We start from the raw sequence: 19,054 nt of genomic DNA, 5'->3' as shown, positions 1-19,054 counted from the left end.
TTTGCAAGGCAGGTAAGTAATTCTTCAAGAACTGGGACCAGAATCGGTCAGCAAGGACTTGACAGGATCTCCAGCGCCGTCGACTGAGTCCTGCTGAGTCATGGTAAAGTATTTGTGGCAAAGAAGGGTCTAGCCGCCCCATTAGAAGGAGATTTGGGGTTACTGGGTCTGGGTCAGCCACATCAGAAGAGATGTAACCTAACGGCTTGGAATTCAAGATTCCTTCAATTTCAATCAAGATGGTGTTAAACATCTCTTCTGTCACCGACTGAGCATTGAGCGTGGCATATAATGCTGTCTTTATGGATCGGATTTCCCTTTCCCAGGAACCTCCGAAGTGCGGGGCATTAGGGGGGTTAAATATAAACTTGATCTGATGCTCTGCCAGGAGCGTTTGAAGGGAAGGGTGCATGTCTTTGAAGGAATCACTGAGTTCTCGCTCACCTCCTTTGAAATTAGTGCCTTGGTCAGACAGTACTTCAGCGGGCTTGCCTCTGCGAGAAATAAACCTTCTTAAGGACATCAGGAACGAATCTGTGTCGAGACTGGTTAAGATCTCGATGTGCACTGCCCTTGTCGTCAAGCATTTAAATAGGATCCCCCATCTCTTTTCATTACGGCGGCCTATTTTTACAAGAAAGGGGCCAAAGCAGTCCATTCCTGTCGAAAAGAAGGGGGGACTGTGGAGGCACAGGCGTGCAGGAGGTAAGTCTGCCATGCGAGGAACCACTGGCTGAGCTCTCCATTTTTGACATTCCACACAGCCACGTTGCTCCTTTCGAACTGCCTCGCGGCCACGCAGTATCCAGTACTTGCGTCTTAACTCCCCAAACAGTCTTTCCGAGCCAGGGTGCTTTAGGTTACTGTCAACATGTCTGATGAGCATCTTAGTCACTGGGTGCTTTGGATCCAATACAACCGGATGAGCAGTTTCTAGTTCTAACTGGTTGCATCTGCGTAGTCTGCCACCAACGCGAATGATGTTCATCTCTTCATCAAGTTCAGGTGCTAACATAGCTAGGCGACTTGATGATGGCACTGGTTTACCAGCAGTAAGAGACTGAGTCTCCTCCGGGAAACTCTCTTTCTGGGCAGCTCTGAAAATCTCTAATTCTGCCATCTGGTAGGTTTCTGCGGTAGGGCCTGGAGAGTCAGATGGGGTCGCCTCATGTAGATACTGTGCAGTTGCTTTCAACAAGTCATTAAAGCAGTGAAAATCTTTGGGGTCAGGATAACCAGGGTTAAGGGTGTTTGTAACAATATTTAAGCAGGAAGCAGGTTTACGTAGCTCTTCTGAATCTTCCTCTTTGGGGCCGACTGGGATATTAGGCCAGTATTTGGGTGAAAGCCACAGAAAGGGAGGTCCCTTGACCCATCGATTCTCACCTGTCAGTTCCAACAGAGTTTTCCCCCTTGTGATGTCATCAGCTGGGTTATTTAGGGAGTCAACATAGTGCCAGTTTGTGTTATCAGTTAGATCCTGAATTTCGGCGACTCTTGTCCCGACAAAAACCTTGAACCGGCAGGAATCAGAGTGAATCCAAGTAAGGACTGTGGTTGAGTCGGTCCATAGTGTGATCCGATCAATGTTTAGGGTCAGTTCTCTTTGTAGCAGATGTGCAAGTTGGGCGCCAGTGAGGGCGGCACACAGCTCCAGCCTTGGCACTGATAGCTGCTTCTTAGGAGCTACCCGTGATCTTGAAGTAATGAAGGCTACTTCTACTTGACCATGTGGATCTTCAGTGCGCAGGTATCCAACACACCCATAAGCCCGTTCTGACGCATCACAGAAGATATGCACTTCTCTTGTACAACTGGGGTGGTCTAGGTGAGGTTTTGTGTAACATCGGGGCAAGCTCAGTTTCTCCAGATGAGGCAGTTCACTCTCCCATGCTAACCAAGCTTCCAGTATGTCGCTAGGGAGTAATGGATCATCCCATTCTCTCTGTTTATTCCATAACATCTGCACAAGGATTTTGGCTCTTGTGGTAAATGGAATTATGAGTCCAATTGGGTCATATTGGCTGGCCAACACTCTGTAAATGTTCCTCATAGTTGTGGGGCTTGCTTCCCTCAAGTGGGATTTGTATATTAGTGTGTCAGATTTACACCTCCAACGTAATCCCAAGGCAGGTTCCTGCGGGTCCATTTGGCTCTGATTAAGCCATTGCTCACTATCCTGGGAGAGAATTGCTGGAGGAAGGTGTCTTATGACATCTGGGACATTGCTTGTCCATTGCCTTAACTCAAAACCGCCACCATTGAGTAGTTCTCTCAATTTGTTAACCAATGTTTTGGCTTTTTCTGGTGAAGGGAAGCTTTGGAGCCAATTGTCCACGTAAAAGTGCCTCTCAACTGCGTCACGAACCTCATCGCCTTCCTGACTGTGGTCAGTAATGTGCCTTTGAACTGCATATGTGGCACAGCATGGGGAACAGGTTGTCCCAAAGGGCAGGACCAGCCATTCATACACGCTAGGTGGGCTGTCTTTGCTCAGGTCACGCCATAGGAACCGTAAGAGGGGTCTGTCCTCAGGGAGGAGTCTCACCTGATGGAACATTCCTTTTATGTCGCTGCTGATGGCTGTGGTATGTTCCCTGAATCTCAACAAGACACCCAATAATGAAGAGCTCAGATTGGGTCCAGGCAGCAGGAGTTCGTTCAGATTATGTCCTTGATGTGTAAAGGAACAGTTGAACACAATTCTAGCCTTGTCATTGTGGGTCACCATGTGATGTGGTATGAACCATGACTCACTAGAGGACTCCCATAAGTCTTGGCTCACTCTTTCAACATATCCTGAGTTTTCAAGTTTTAGAATTTCTGCATTGTACGCTGTGGCGCGATCTGGGTCTTTGAGCAGGCGCTTCTCTGTATTGCGAAGATTGGCAAGGACAGAAGTTGGTGGGGCAAACAAGGTTGGCATGGACTGCACTCTTAGCAAGGGTGTGGCATATCTCTGTACTCCATCTACGTTCACTCTAACAGTCTTGGTCTGCAAGAGATCCATAGCTGCCTGATCCTGTCGAGATCTTGTAACTAGCTTCTCATTTCTGTATGGCAAGACATCAAGCTTCCAAAGATTTTCCACATGATTATGCAGCTCGGCTGATGGCGAGAGTGTAGATGTGAACAAGCATGACTGGGATCCATTGTGTAATGGTAAGTACTTAGTAGGGCCTTGAAGTGTCCAGCCAAGTCTTGTCTTAACAGCAGCTGGTCCCCCTGGAGGTCCCAATCTTACAGGTTGAATTGGAGTTATCAGATGTGGGAAATCTGAACCAATGAGAAGGAGAGGTTTGGCACCTTTTATGTCTGGTAGGGGCAACTTTCGAAGGTGTCTATATTTACACTGCAGTCGTTCAATTGGGTATGTGTGGTCTGCTAGACCTAGCTGATCAGCAGTGAAGGCCCTTATTATCTTATAGACTCTCTCAGGTTGGCTGGCGGGTGAGATAGTGAAGGAAACAGATGAGCCTTGTATCACCCGGAGGTCTTGTCGTACTGTTCTAAGGGTAAGGCTCTCCGATTGACCTTGTAATTTCAGCTTCTGTGCTGCTTCTTGAAGGAGAATGGTTCGTTCTGATCCATCATCTAAGACAGCGTATGTTTCCAGTGTATGACTGCCATTACGCAGAAGCACTTTACTGACTTTAAGGAGGACTTGACTGCACCCAGCTTTCCTATCAAGATACAGGATATCAGTGGAAGAGTTAACCAGTCCGCAAGTCGTTTCATCCCTGTGTTTCTCCTCCTTACACAGTTCTCCTGGTTGGGTATTTATTTCGTGAAGCGCAGTCAGATGCTTGCCTTTACAGTTACTGCATTGTGCTCTTAGACGACACTGTGCTGCTTGGTGACCTCGACCGCATCTCCAGCAACGCCGGTTGTTTATGACCCATTGCTTCTGCTGCTGTCTGGTAAGCTGAGAGAAGTTGGAACAATCATCTAGATTGTGCAGGTTATTACAGCAGTAAGGACAGTATACTCTGACCTTTTCAGGCCACTGTGAAGGGGACTTTGTTGCAGAAGGTGCTTCAATCAGGGTAGTTTGTGTAGAGCCTAATAAAACATTCATTGACTTGCTTCGTGTTTTACCATCTCTCTTTGGCTCTCTTTGTCTTTTGGCGGCCTCTCTGCCAGTCTCTATGCGGTCAAGCATATCACCACCTTCTTGGATCTGCAGCTCATACTCCAACCACTCTGAGAAGTCCAAAAGGGAGGGAACTCCTTTCTTTTGGGGCTGAAAATATCGCCTAAAGTTGGCCCTAAACTCCTGTGGTAATTTGCTGCTTAGCCTGGCCACATGTGACCCACAGTGAAGTTCAACACGTCCTTCCTGCTCAAGTTGTTCAAGCATTCCGACCAGAGCTCTAACCCTCAGTGCGAATTTACGAAATCCCACAGAGTCTCCTGATCGGATAGTTGGCCCATCCATTAGCTCTGCTATTCTCCTCAGCGCCAGTTGGTGAGGTTGTCCATAGTGCTGAATGAGTGAGGCCATAGTATCTGAGTAGGGGAACAACGAATTACTATACGAGTCAGCTATTAGAAGTGGCTCTTCAAATTTGAGATGGTCCACCAGAATTTGGTATTTGAATCTCTCTGTAGCGTCAGGTGGGAGAATGTTCTCCAGGGATATCCGAAGCCTAGCAAACTCTCTGGGATCATCACAAGTAAAGTCGGGAATGGAAGGTTTGGGACCCCTATATGATCTCTCTTGTCTACGGGGTTGTAAATCAGTAAATTTATAGTCTCTTGGTGGGGGCAATGGGGGAGCTGCTGTATTACTATAGTCTGACCAAGACTCTGACTCATCTGGTTTATCGTTTGGCTGGTAATAATTTGGTGTAGATGGGGGAGATGACCGTTTTAGTTCTAGTTTTTGAATTCGCTCTTTCAGCTCTTCCATAAAATCTGAGATATCTGGATTGGGCTGTTTATGCCGTTCATAATGTGTCACAGGGGGAGGGGGTGGTGGCCATTCCTCTTCAGTTTCCTCAATAACGAGCTGCTGACCAAGCCTTTGTGCTACATTGTTGGGAGTCTTTATCAGGGCACTGTGAGCAGGCACTGCTACTGATTGTGAAAGAGGATGAGGTGCCGAAACAGGTGACAAAACAGCATTCTGGTTTATACGCTGCTGCATTTCTATCATGGTCGAGTGTAACTTCCTATTATCCTCCTGCAACTGCTGAATAACTTCTAGCACCGATGGGGTATAATGTGATGGTGCAGGAGTGCTCTCATAAAGGGGAACATGACTTGAGACCAAATTCCTTTCTTCCGTCCCTCCTGTGCTCCAGTTACGGGCAGTGGGATACTTTGGGAGAGGTGTCATCTCGGCAGATCTCTCCATATAACTCCCTCTGTCCATCATACTAGCAGGATGTTGCCTTGGCTGTTCACGTTCTACTAGTCTTGGAAGGTCAACTTCATACTGCTCTAACCAGGCTGGGGGACGTCGGGAGCGGCGTGAGCGAACATCATCTGGTCTAATGGGTCTATCTGATGGAGCACGGGCCATATTATCCACAGTAATCACCAACTCCGGCTCGAAGGACCAATTTTGTTGAGAAGTATTCAACTAAGTTTGCCAGTTTAAAGGTGATGATCACTGTGGTGCATCGATTAGAATGCATGAGACGAGGTAAATAAATAATGTTGCTTTATTCCACACTGGTGAATAGAGATGTGGTTTAGCAGCATAATATGGAGTCCAAATTGCTGCTAACTGGGTGTTTATGACACAAACTGGGTCACATGTTGCATGAAATATAGGCAAAGGCTGAAATAATCATACATACTGCCTAACATAATATAAACAGGTTGAAATCGAACAATATACACACAGCTGGTAACTTATTAACTTCAATAACGACGTGAGTATCAAATTAGCAGCAGCTAATTATTGCTGCGTCATCTCAAATCACGGCGATCACAGAACGTCGAATTAATGCTGGTAAACAGCATAAAAACTCTTCTAACATACTCCTTAAGTCTCAGTAAACATACAGTACGTGAACATTTATGTACTCACGGTTTAAAACACGCACAAATCCACCAAACAATGCTAATTAGCAACACACAACTTCTCTGCCCGTGGCTTCACTCCGACTGCATTGTTCTCTCGTGTGCTCGCGTGCACGTCTTTCAAAGGCACATAGAATAAGTAGTCCAATAGTGACCTCTACAGGACAGGTTGGTGTAATGCTTTATAACAAGAAGTGTATGTGCAAGTTGACTCAGCGTATGAACGTGTTTGTGGACAAAAGGTTCATGGCAACACAAATGTCAAAGAAAGTCTCACAAGTCAGTGAGGTGGGAGGTTTTAGACTACAGTCAGAGGTGAATAGGTATTTTTATAAGCGGATAGTTCAGCCAACAATGAAAACTCACCATAAAGAGACAAGTTTTACTTACCCTGGTGTTGTTACATTGCTATATGTCCCTTTTTAACCTGCCCACACTTTTTATATATATATAACAGCAGTGAAATGTGACCAGCATTAGGCTTTTGATAAAAATAATGAATGAAATAAGATACAGAAGTATCACATTATAATCCTATATGACATTGGATATGTCATGTGTGAAGACATACAATAGGGTTTGATGAAAAACAAGCGAATTGAATGTACTGTTTAACAAATGACCTTTATTGTTAGTCTCTGAGCAGGACTGCATGTTCATGAGACTCACTCAGAAAAGACACGTGAATTAGGCGGAATCAAAATGCAGAGAGATCTGACTAAATACAGTCAATGTACTCTATTGTCTGAGGTTGTTTTTATGTCCTAAATAATGTCATTCCTGTGTCAAATGTTATTCTGTTCTCTGTTATTTTAGTTTAATTTAATTTAGTTCACTTTATTACATTACAAGCTTATAAAATAACATAAACATTCTTTGCTGTTTATATTATTATATCAATGGTCACCAAAACAGGTTGGTTACCCAGATAATTTTTTTGTTCTGCAGAACAAAGTAATACAGCTTTGGAATGACATGAGGTAGAGAGCATTAAGTTCTAGCTGCACTGTCAACCTTTTTGTTTTTTAATCTAAAAGCTGCCTGTGTTATTAAAACGAATTGGATCGTTCCCCTACATGTTTCACCTTTCCTACATTTACTTTCATATGTGACTGAGTATATGGGTCAGGGAGTATCTATATAGACCTTGCCGATGGTCTAATTTTGTTCATATTGAGTTCCCGTATCAGCACATTCATACAGTACATCATGCTGCTCCGTGTCTTTCTCCTGCTCTCCGTCTTCTCTCAGTCCGGTAAGGCATTAAACTTTTATATCAATACAAGAATGAAAATATATTCTTAACTTCTGTTTCTTTGTGCATTTGGGATTTTGTATTAGTGTACGAGTTCTAACTCTACAGTTATACAGTATATACAGTATTTTGTGTCATTATAACAGGAGGCCTAGAGAGTGGTATTGTTGGGGGCAGAGAGGCTAAACATCATTCCAGACCATACATGGCATCTCTGCAGAAAAAAAGGAAATCATGCTTGTGGAGGAATGCTGATAAAAGAAGATTATGTGTTGACTTCGGCCCATTGTTGGAAGTGAGTATGCATTACACTCATAAAAAAGGAACCCTCAAGGTTTTTTCAAAGAACTTATTTGTGTTTTTAGTTGTCAGGTGCATGTATTTATTATATGTTAAGTTGATTATTTATGTATTTGTGCATTTGTTTGCATATTTATTTTTTTGTTGTGTGAACATTAAAATCTAACATTTATAAAGAACAGTTGATTCAATGGAAAGATTTCCCTCTTAAATAAAAAAAAAAGGTTTGTAGATTCTGTAGGTTTGTAGATGGTTCTTTATTGCCATTGGTGGTTTCTTGAAGAACATCTCACGTTTCCTCTTTATTAAACAGAATATTATTCTATTGATAATGATTATTTATTTTAATAATAAAATATTAATAGTGGGAAAAGGTTCATTAGGTCATTGAATTTCTCTCCACCATATGAAAAAATATTCACTGAAAGGCCCAATCACTTTTATAGAAAAATAAAGGTTATGAAGTGGTTTTCGCAGAGTTGCTATTTGAAGAATTATTTTTGGTTCCAAATGAATCTTTCAGTGAAGAGTTCTTTAAAGAATCTTTTTCTCTTTTTTATTTTAAGTGTTAATTCAAGTAATTCATTCATTAATTTACCTTTGGCATAGTCCCTTATTTATCCAAGGTCACCACAGTGAAATAAACTGCCAACTTTTCCAGTATATGTTTTATGCAGCGGATACCCTTCTAGCCGCAACCCAGTATTTAGAAACACCCATACACTCTCGGATTCACACACACTCATACACTAAGGGCAATTTAGTTTTTCAAATCACCTATAGCGCATGTCTTTAGAATGTGGGGGAAATCAGAGCACCCGGAGAAAACCCACACGAACATGGAAAGAACATGTAGCAGAAATGCCTAATGACCCAGCCGGGACCTTCTTGCTGTGAGGTGACAGTGCTATGGATAATTCATTTCTTTGGATTATTGCTTGAATTAAGGCGGCATGGTGGTTCAGTGGTGAACCTCCATGCCGTCCTTATTCAAGCAATAATCCAAAGAAATTTTATCCACTATATAGAAAATATTGTGGAATGAGAACATTCACAATGGTTCCAAGTAGCCTTTGATGCAAATAAAAAAGTGTTACCCTACAAGCTTTTGGATCCTTTATTTTCAAGAGTGAGGACCAATATTTGCTTCCTAATGAATCCTTCAGTGGTTTTAAAAGTTTTTCTTACACTCTTTAAAATAAAAGCTCTTCTCCAACATTTATGGTTGCAAATTGAACCAATTTGTTAAATTTGAATGTTAACTTCATATTATTGCTGTAATTACATGCTACAAACCTCAATGTTCTTATCTGTATTTTCACAGTGACACTGACAAATACAGCTTAAAAGTTGTTCTGGGAGCTCACAATATCCGGCAGAAAGAGGACAGTCAGCAGAAAATCCCAGTCAAAAAATACATAAAACATCACAAGTTTGATATTATGTTACTCGAGGTATTTGGTGCACAATTTTTACCATTATTATTTTTCTTATTTTTTGTGAAACTTTAGATATTCATGGATTAATATGTTACAGTTGAGGACCAAAGCTGTGCTAAATCATTTTGTGGACATTATAAATCTACCCAAACATGAACTGAGTATTCTTGCTCCTGTGGTATGCTCCATTGCTGGCTGGGGAATGAAAAGACCTGGAGAAGGAGCATCAAATGTTCTTCGAGAAGTCAACCTCCAACTGGAGTCCAATGCCAAGTGTAAAAGTAAATGGCAGATACATTTCAACTCTAAGAACATGGTCTGTACTGTCTCAGATGGAAAAAAGGCTTTCTGTCAGGTATTTTGCAATGACACTTTAAATGATTAACAAATATTTTAAAGATGTCATCTAATAGTGGCAAAATACATGCTGAATCTGTTTCTTTTTAGGGTGACTCTGGCAGTCCTCTTATTTGTAATTCTGAACTTTATGGAATGGCTGCATACACATATCCTAATGACTGCACATTCAAGGAGTACCCTGAGGTCTACATGAAAATATCTGCCTTCCTACCGTGGATTAAAAACAAAACATTCAGCGATTAAAATACTGTTGTACTGTAGCTTATATGAAGAACATGTATGCACTTGAATGATCTCTAATTTGAATTCGCATCAGTGTGTTGAAGATTACCATATTATATGCACACACAACCAGGAAACTGCAAATATTTAAGACGTCCAGAAGTAATAAAAGTCTTTAAAGAGGCCAAAACCTTTACATTCAGGTTTTTAATTAGATATCATTCATTTAATGTACTGTAAGTTATACAAGCAGTTTCTTGTTTTTCTTGTTTTCTTTTTTTGTTGCCGGTAACTGTAATGTCAGTTTGATTTTATTCGAGTGCCTCAATCAACATGAGTGCTTTGACTGCAAATACACAACACATGAACACCACAAGTGTCACCCAATAATGTCTTTAATAAACGTGAGATTTAGATCTATGAGACTTTTTAATTTAATTTCTGATAGCAGTACTTATAATTGAGTAGTCAGGTTTTGCATTTGAGTGTCAGGTTTAGCATTTTACAATACTGGACAGTTAATGTAGCAATGTATATTACTAAAATGAACAATGCTTGAACACAATTTATTAACTATATTTGGACATTTACTAGTGCTTTTTTTAATTACAATACTTTGCTTGTTAGCATTATTTAAGAACTTTGAGGAAGGATAAACTACTGTAACAATGACTTACTGTATTCTCATTTATTAACGTTAACAAAGATGCACTTTTTTACCGCCTCTATGACTCACGTTTGCAATCGGTCTGCCCACCTTGGATTTGTCAGCTTGCTACTTTGTATACAAATTTGTGGTTTGAGGTGCAAAAGGCAGGATACAAAACCAGTGAGTGGAGAGTTTGGTGACAAACAACATTTCACTTTTAATGTGCAGTTGAAGACTGAGCCATGGCTCTGTGCACTTTTCTTCTTCTTCTTGCCATCTCTTTGGCTGGTGAGTTTCATTCCTTGCTTCTTATAATCTTTAATTTTTTTCAAAAGCAAAAAATTGAAAAAAAAAAAAAAAAAACGATCAAACATTGATCGCATTAGTTACAAGGTTACATTAATTAATGGATTTACTAACGTTCAATTCAAGTTTATTTGTATAGCTCTTTTTACAATAAGAATCATTCCAATGCAGCTTTGCAAAAGCTGCACATTATTATATTACAATCAAAATCAGAAAAAGTTGATGTGTATAGGACTGACTGTGTGCAGTTAACGTGCTGTGTTGCAATATAATGTACTTTTTCAGAAACGTGATATCAATGTATATATTGCTTAGGACTTTGTGCTGAGGCAAGGATGAGCAATATTGTACAGCATTTATTAATGATTGTTTAGCATTAACTAATGCATTATTAATATCTAAATACATTTTTCTTAACATTAGTTAATGCACTGTGAGTTAACAAGAACTAAGTTTTATGAACAAATGCTATCCAGGATGAATATTGTAATTAATGTATAGTGTTAATTATTTGTTCATGGACCATTTAAATGAATTTCAAATAATGTTCATAGAATACAAATTACACCACTGCATTCAGTCTATACATGTTTTTTTAGTCACAGGTGGGATGGATAGTGGTATTATTGGAGGAAAAAACGCTAAACCTCATTCAAGACCATACATGGCATTCATTCAGAACAAACACGAGGCATGTGGAGGGATGCTGATCAGAGAAGATTATGTTCTGACAGCGGCTCACTGTTTGAAGTAAGTATGAGCCTGAGTATGATCCTCAAGCCTTTTAGTTTATTTTTAAATATATGTTGCAGCTTGTAATTTGTCCACAGAAACAATCGGGGTCACTTTGAGGTTCTTCTGGGAGCTCACAACATCAGCAAACATGAGAAAAGCCAGCAGAGGATTCAAGTGATAAAACATATCCAGCATCCTATGTTTCTAAACAGCAACAATGAGAAGGACTACAGCTATGATATCATGTTACTAAAGGTATTTTCATCTTCACCTAACGCGACTCAATGTTTTTTTTCTCTCTGTAAAATGATTTTCTCTTCCTTGCAGCTGAAGAACAAAGCCAAGCTCAACAAATTTGTTAAAGTTTTGTCTCTTCCCAAGAAAAATGAGAATCTATCAGCCAATGTCAAATGCTCAGTAGCTGGCTGGGGGATGAAAAAGCCAAATGTACAAACGGCATCAGATGTACTGCGGGAAGTCACTGTCAAACTGCAGAACAACTATGAATGCAAAAAAAATTGGCAGCAACATTTTAACAGTGAAAGAATGTTCTGTAGTGTCTCAGATGGGAAACATGCCTTTTGCCGGGTAATACTTTATATTTCTCCACTTTCCCTCCTAATCTGTAACTGCCTCTCTGGCTATACCACTAACTGTACTCTCTCTCTCTCTCTCTCTCTCTCTCTCTCTCTCTCTCTCTCTCTCTCTCTCTCTCTCTCTCTCAAAAAATAAATAAATAAATAAATAAAACAAAAAATAAAATTTTTAATGCTTTGCTTCTTAGACTTTACACACCTGAAACTTGTCTATAGCACTTGTTCACTGCTGCTCTTATAGTTGTGTAAATTGCTTCCTTGTCTTCATTTGTAAGTCGCTTTGGATAAAAGCGTCTGCTAAATGACTAAATGTAAATGTAAATATACATATAACATCAGATATTATATTATATTATATTATATTATATTATATTATATTATATTATATTATATTATATTATATTATATTATATTATATTATATTATATTATATTATTATAATGTTGTTCTGTCCATCTTTTTTCAGGGTGATTCAGGAAGTCCTCTTATCTGCAGTACTAAACCACAAGCAATTGCTTCATATACTGTGAAAGATGACTGTTTAAATACACAGCATCCTCCGGTTTTCGTAAAAATCTCCTACTTCCTTCCCTGGATTAAAAAGAATATGGGTTAAATATATCATTTAAAAGTGTAAGTTTTTGCTTTCATACCAAATTTAGCTTTTGTAACCCTGCATCTGACTGTGTTGTTTACTTATTCCTGTTGCTACTTTGAAGTTGTAAATAAAGATTATTAATTACACATTGCACTGATTTTTGGGTGTGTGTTTTAATACAGTTGAAGTCAGAATTATTAGACCCCCTGTTTATTTTTTTCCCAATTTCTGTTTAACGGAGAGAAGATTTTTTTCAACACATTTCTAATCATAATAGTTTTAATAACTCATTTCTAATGATTTATTTTCTCTTTGCCATGATGACAGCACATAATATTTGACTAGATATTTTTCAAGACACTTCTATACAGCTTAAAGTGACATTTAAAGGCTTAACTCGGTTAATTAGGTTAACTAGGTAGGTTAGGGTAATTAGGCAGGTTATAATGATGGTTTGTTCTGTAGACTATTGAAAAAATAAGCTTAAAGGGTTTAATAAATTTGTCCCTAAAATGTTTTTTAGAAAATTAACTGCTTTTATTCTAGCCGAAATAAAACAAATAAGACTTTCTCTAGAAGAAAAAATATTATCAGACATACTGTGAAAACTTCCTTGCTCTGTTAAACATCATTTGGGAAATATTTGAAAAAGAAAAAATTAAAGGGGGACTAGTAATTCTGACTTCAACTGTATGCTTAAAATGTGAAGTGGATTTGTGTGACTGATTGATACTCGTCAAGTTTGTTCCTGCTCATACAGTTTCCATTTCTCAAATGATTTCACACTTCTCTGTGCTCTCTGGCCAGGTTTAAGGTTCCTTAGAAAATATAAATGGTAATGTTACGTTATGTAATTAATTGTATTTCAGATATAATACTGTTTTTGAAATTAAATGCATTGCTGTAACAGAAAATACTGGCATGTATGCTATTGCTGAAAAATGGGCAAAAAACAAATTTGTGCCGGAAAATTGTTATATTTGTCATACTTACTTAATGGTACATTAGTGCCCCTTTTCTTCTTGGTGGGCTTTAGCTTTTAAAGGGAATTAAATGATAGGGAAATAAAAATTGTCATCTTTTTTCTTGTTTTAAACATTTATTAGTTTCTTCTGTTGAACACAAAAGACGATCTTTTAAAATGCTGAAAACCTGTAGCCATTGACTTCCACATATTACTTTTTCTTACTATGGTTTTCCACTAATGGTTCATGTAGCTTTCTTCAAAATATCTTCTTTAGTGTTCAACAGATGAAAGAAACGCAATGGTTTGGAACCAATTGAGGTTGAGCAAATACTGAGTGAATTTTCATTTTGGGTGAACTATCTCTTGAAGGTTTGAGTCAAGAGAGGGAGAAGATTCAACCAGTAAGGGGAGAGTGTGCTTTTCTAAATTCACAAGTTCAGGCTGTTGAATTTTGGTTTGTTACACTTTTTGTTTCCTCCTTATTTCGTTGGATCGTGAGATATGATCAATTCCTTGTTTTTTAATTCACTCTTCATTTATCTGATAAATGTTCTAATGTATGGTTTAATTATATACACAGAAGCAAAGTTGGTAGGTTAATTTAATATTACATTAAATATTTCAGATTGCCAATGAAAACACCTGACCAAATACATACCATTTGTAAGGATAAGTCCGAAAAGGGATGGGAAAATTACAGTTAAAGAATGTTGATTACTTTGACAATACATTACAAGGTTTTTGACAACTCTTTATTTATCTGGTAGATGAATACCTGAGATGATGTTTACGCATATGGTTCATTGATATACACTGAAGCAAAGTTGGTAAATTAATATAAAATATTTCAGATTGCCAATAAAACACCTAACCAAATACATGTCAGATGTCAGGAAATGTCTTAAAAAGGATGCAACAATGCCTGCTAAAGAATGTTGCTAACTGGGATACTAACTAACCAAGTGAAAGTGCATTAAAGCTGCTGTCATGTGACACTGAAACATTCTGTAAATATCTTCAAAAGATCTGGTGCCACACAACGATTAACCAAAACATTATAACCAGTCACAAGTGAAGCAAATACTGTTGATAATCTCCTAACAAGGCCATACAATAAGGTCTAGATAGGAAAAATGGTAAGCAAATCATCTGTTCTCAAAATGAACATGTTGCATGCTGGAAAAAATTGACAGGAATAAAGATGCAACTTTAACAAGCACCAGTATTTGTCAAGGTGACTTAAGTCAGAGTATTTCTGAAATGGCCCTGGTGTGAAAAGCGGTCAGAGGAGGGAAAGACTCAAATTGGCAACTTAGTGTTGAGCATTGAAGGCTCACCAATATACAGGAGTAATGACAGCTATCCCATCTGGACTGATAAAGCATAAGCTCTACTTGGTCTATTGTGGCAAAAGCAGACCGAAAACACATTTTAATAATGGATAAGGGAGGCCTGTCATAACACTGCACATCTGGAGTGTGGCACCTACTATGAGGACACAATCATCAGAACTGGATCTCAGAGCAGTGGAAGAATTCCGGGTTTGGTGAGTACCATTTCCTTTTAAATCATGTAGGATGCGATGGCACCAAAACACACTTGTGTGATGCTCTGGCCTGGGTCCAGTTATTTATATTGAGGTAAATTTGACACATACGCTACCTACCTAAAATAACACCTTAATGACAATGTTGTTGGAGGAAGTGGTTTCTTTCAGCAGTACAAAGCACTCTGCCACACTGCACACATTGTTTCAGACCTCCAATTGAGCATCTGAGGCATGTGCTTGATCAACATGCAGCTTGTAGAAAGAACGTCTTGGTCCAGATACACATGACATTTTCTGTGGTCTTAAAGAGTCTATACCTCAATGGGTCAGTGCTGTTTTAGCAGTGCACGGACCAACAGACATGTTTCGGCTCATCACTGGTGTAGAATAAAAGTGTATGCTGGTATATAGTGTAAAAGAACACCCAAACAGTTCATTCAAATGCATCTTTATTCACTTTTGTCTTATGTAAAGAGTTCTGTACATGCACAGTATTAACAGCTTGCTAATATAGCAAAGTCCTTTCCTTTAATTATTTTATATTACAAAGATTGATGACAAAAACTTTAAATCAATGACAATATGACTTCCTTTTTTTAGATGCCATATTTTCTTAATGACTCTATAACAGATAAACAGTTTCAATTACCTTTTACCAAAGGAAAAAAAACAGGGTCCTTGTCACCTCAGTACAAACAGAAACATGAGAAGAGAAGTGAATAGGTATGTTCCAATGTAGAGTTATTGTGATGAGCAGGATATCTCTATGTCCTCTAATTGTGGATTTCAAACTGCGATAGAACCTTGAGTTCATATTTTTTAACCTTTAGTATGAAAAAAAAAATCTCCAAATATGAGATCCAAGTGATTATTAAGCCAAACAAATCCTTTTGTCATTGTAAACCAGTGTTAACGTTAAACTGATTGGCCTTTCTGTAAAATAACAGGATAATAAGAAAGAAATATTCATATGCTCTTTCAGATTACCAACAGAATTTAACCCACCAACCAAAATGAAATGTGTACACTCAGTCATTGTGCACACTCTTGAAATTAAAGCGCCTCCTGTCTGTGAAGCTCTGCATCTACAGAGAAAGCAAAATATTAAAGCATTACTCTACATTATAATTGTTAATGAATTATGTGTACAGTTTGTTATCCCGTAAGACATATCACACATTCTCACCTGGCCAGGGTCTCTTGTGAAGTATCTCTTCTCTACTACCTTAAAGAGAGAGAAAAAATTGAAACTCAATGTATATGTTAATAAAGAACAACAAAGACGTAGATTCACTATGAGTGATGTACACTCTCTATACGTCTCTACCTTATCAAAGAATCGACTCAATTTAACAGCATTTGATGAACCAGCAGCAAGATACCGTGGATTTGTACAATCCTGAGAAAAAAAAAACTGAAAAGTTCAAACTCTTAAAAGGACAAGTTTTTATCCATGTTATGATATTAATTAAGACAAAGCTTAGATTTCGAGAGCACTAAAGAGCACACACCAGGTTGATCTCTTCCGCATTGAAGTCTTCAGATAGAAAGGCAGTTCGAGTCAGAACATCGTTCCTCTTGTTTTCCGGGATCTGATCAAATTTGGTGCCAATTAGCAGAAGTGGAACAGCGTTCTCTGCAAACTGTTCTCTATCGTAATCACTGAAAGATCAAAAGGGTCATCCTCTTATTTATTTTGACATTCACTGGTCCTCAAAAATAAATTGGAAGTAATTGGATGACGTGGATGAATGGATATCTTGTCATTTTCTGTCACAAATATAAAAATACAGCATATACTTACAGTCAACATTTTATTCTATATAACTGCTGTGGCAGAAACGTACTTACACTAATGTATTCAATTAGTTAGAATTTTTTTTTTACTTTTAATCAAAACATTAGAAACATTTGGTCCCTTTAGACATTCTGTTGATTAGTAACTTTACAAGCACCTATTTTCTAATGAGTGTTAATTGATGTAGTTACCAAGCAGAAGTTGATGCTGACTCACCCGTTCGATACAATGATGCCAGTTGGAGAGGAGTCTTTGCTCAGTGCCTCTAGTGACCAGCGGTAAAGATTCTGGGAGGACTTCTTGTTAGTTAGATCATGAACTAAAATGATACCTGAAAGTTAAAAAAAGACAGCGGCTTAGTATCAATTAAGTCATCACTAATATACCAGATTTTTTTTTTTTTGCCCTGTATGTACATATAAGTGTGTCACAACCACAATATATACAAAAAAATTATTGTTATTGAAATAATAGTATATTAAATATCCATATCGCAGAGAGGAGTGATTAAATTACATTTATATTATGTGCCAAGCATTAGTGTGTTGCATGTGTAGGTTGTTTATCCAGATTTCACCAATCAGATTTGGCCTCACTCCGCTTATCCAATTGGTGCAATTATGCTATTTGATAGACTGGACCCAAAAGTAAACCTAGTGCCTCAATGCAGAATAAATACTGAAGCCAGGAGTAGTAGTTAGTACTTGGGAATCAGAAATTAGAATATCTTTCAAGGTATTCAGAGTTTTTAAATTCTAGTGGTTAGTAGTTCTATAATAGTTTTAGCCTGAATTAGATTTAATTAGATCAGAAAAATATCCATTATCTTTTCATTTTAATATGATCATTAAATAAATAATTGTTAAAAATAGATAATAAAAATTGCATTGGGAAATGTTAAATCACAATTAATTTTGTTTCCTTAGCAATACTCATAATATATTTTCCCATTATCATACAGCCCTGGTACACATTTAAATGGGACAATAACCGCTTTTCAAGGAATACCATTTTCTGCTATAACATTCCTATTGGATAGGTAAGATTTTTTATTTACATTTTATTTTTTTTTTTTTAAGTTTTTTTTTTAGGACAACAGTATCTCCAGCAAAAAAGATCTCCAAAGATGCCGTATTAAATTGTAATGAAATCTGTGTTTTGTTTTTGGAACTAATGAAGACAGCAGAAGTCAATGATTTATTTGAATTATTCAGCCTAACATATTCATTGTAACAAACATTTAAAATATTATCTCGTAATAAAATTTAATGTGTTCAAAGGGAAAAAGTTTTAGTTTTTTTACCCAGACATTTAAAAAGAGCATATATTAGAGCAGTAATCACAGTACCGTGAAACTGTAAAAGCCTGATCTTTTTATCCAAGGTTACCATATCGTCAGAATCTTGAACCGGTCCATGCTTACATTTAAATACATCTTTTCATCATTGTGTCTGATACTTAACCATTAACTGAATTGTAAAACACAGCTCTGGTGCTTTTAACACTGCTGGCACTGCCAACAGATCCTCCAACATCCCAGAGTTCAATGTAAAAAGCCTTCTCTTCAGGAGTGCCTTCTCTGTAGTCGTGAACCTGTGCAAAGAATCAAGACTCACTTTGTCATTTTTCATAGCTTTGTGAATTGAAATGAATCACTTCTAATTGACATTATACCCTGACGTCCACTGAGCAGCCCACAGTCCATGAGGGATTCCCCAAAACCTGATTCTGGCAGAGGAGGTGTACAAGAGAGGACTTCCCTACTCCTGTAAACAGACAAACAACACTGATCAGGACAGGATTACTGATGTTTAGAATAATTTATTATAAGATTACAAGTACACTCAGATAAAGTTCCATTAAACAATGACTACTAATAAATAAAACAATATTTCAGGAGTCCCAGCTAAATGGTGGGCGAACACATAGCTTGAGTATAATATTACATGACGTTCCAATTTAAATGTGCATTTACATTATATTAAACATGTTAACAGAAAACAAGGTCGATAGATTATTTTGATCATGCTTATTACCAGAATCTCCCAAAACCAACACTTTCACCCTGTCCAAAGATGCCATTTCTATCCGGAAGTACACTGTGTAAACGTACGTGTATGACAAAATAAAAGTTGCAGATATACGCCAAACAGTCACTGATCTATCCGTGGATATAATACATAAAATTAAATTAAATTAGATCACGTTGAACATCAATTAAAATACTATTATAAAATTTAAATAAAA

At 38.0% G+C, this 19,054-nt stretch overlaps 3 protein-coding genes across 3 annotated transcripts; 2 read left to right on the top strand and 1 right to left on the bottom strand.

Annotated features, from left to right (window-relative positions):
- Positions 1–6,210: 6,210 nt before the first annotated feature.
- Positions 6,211–9,630, top strand: gzm3.2 (granzyme 3, tandem duplicate 2). Its single transcript, XM_056466065.1, is given in 7 exon segments — positions 6,211–6,348; positions 7,237–7,288; positions 7,435–7,517; positions 7,519–7,583; positions 8,913–9,042; positions 9,125–9,382; positions 9,475–9,630. Coding segments are annotated over 7 exon segments (882 nt in total).
- An 840-nt stretch (positions 9,631–10,470) lies between these two features.
- Positions 10,471–12,598, top strand: gzm3 (granzyme 3, tandem duplicate 1). Its single transcript, XM_056465395.1, has 5 exons — positions 10,471–10,546; positions 11,164–11,314; positions 11,395–11,554; positions 11,627–11,887; positions 12,362–12,598. The coding sequence occupies exons 1-5, from the start codon at positions 10,501–10,503 to the stop codon at positions 12,509–12,511; spliced, it is 768 nt and encodes a 255-aa protein (XP_056321370.1). The 5' UTR covers positions 10,471–10,500; the 3' UTR covers positions 12,512–12,598.
- Positions 12,599–15,441: 2,843 nt separating this feature from the next.
- rabl3 (RAB, member of RAS oncogene family-like 3) lies at positions 15,442–18,917 on the bottom strand. The gene is made up of 8 exons (XM_056464844.1): positions 18,844–18,917; positions 18,482–18,573; positions 18,271–18,400; positions 17,024–17,138; positions 16,521–16,671; positions 16,337–16,408; positions 16,196–16,234; positions 15,442–16,094 (listed from the first exon to the last, which is right to left on the bottom strand). Exons 1-8 carry the CDS (start codon positions 18,887–18,889, stop codon positions 16,038–16,040), a joined length of 702 nt encoding a protein of 233 aa, XP_056320819.1. The 5' UTR covers positions 18,890–18,917; the 3' UTR covers positions 15,442–16,037.
- Between the last annotated feature and the right edge of the window lie 137 nt (positions 18,918–19,054).

The sequence above is a fragment of the Danio aesculapii genome, chromosome 9, assembly GCF_903798145.1.
Source record: "Danio aesculapii chromosome 9, fDanAes4.1, whole genome shotgun sequence".
Classification (NCBI taxonomy): Eukaryota; Metazoa; Chordata; class Actinopteri; order Cypriniformes; family Danionidae; genus Danio; species Danio aesculapii.
Note: the sequence above shows the minus strand (reverse complement) of the source record. Positions and strands in the feature narration are given on the sequence as shown.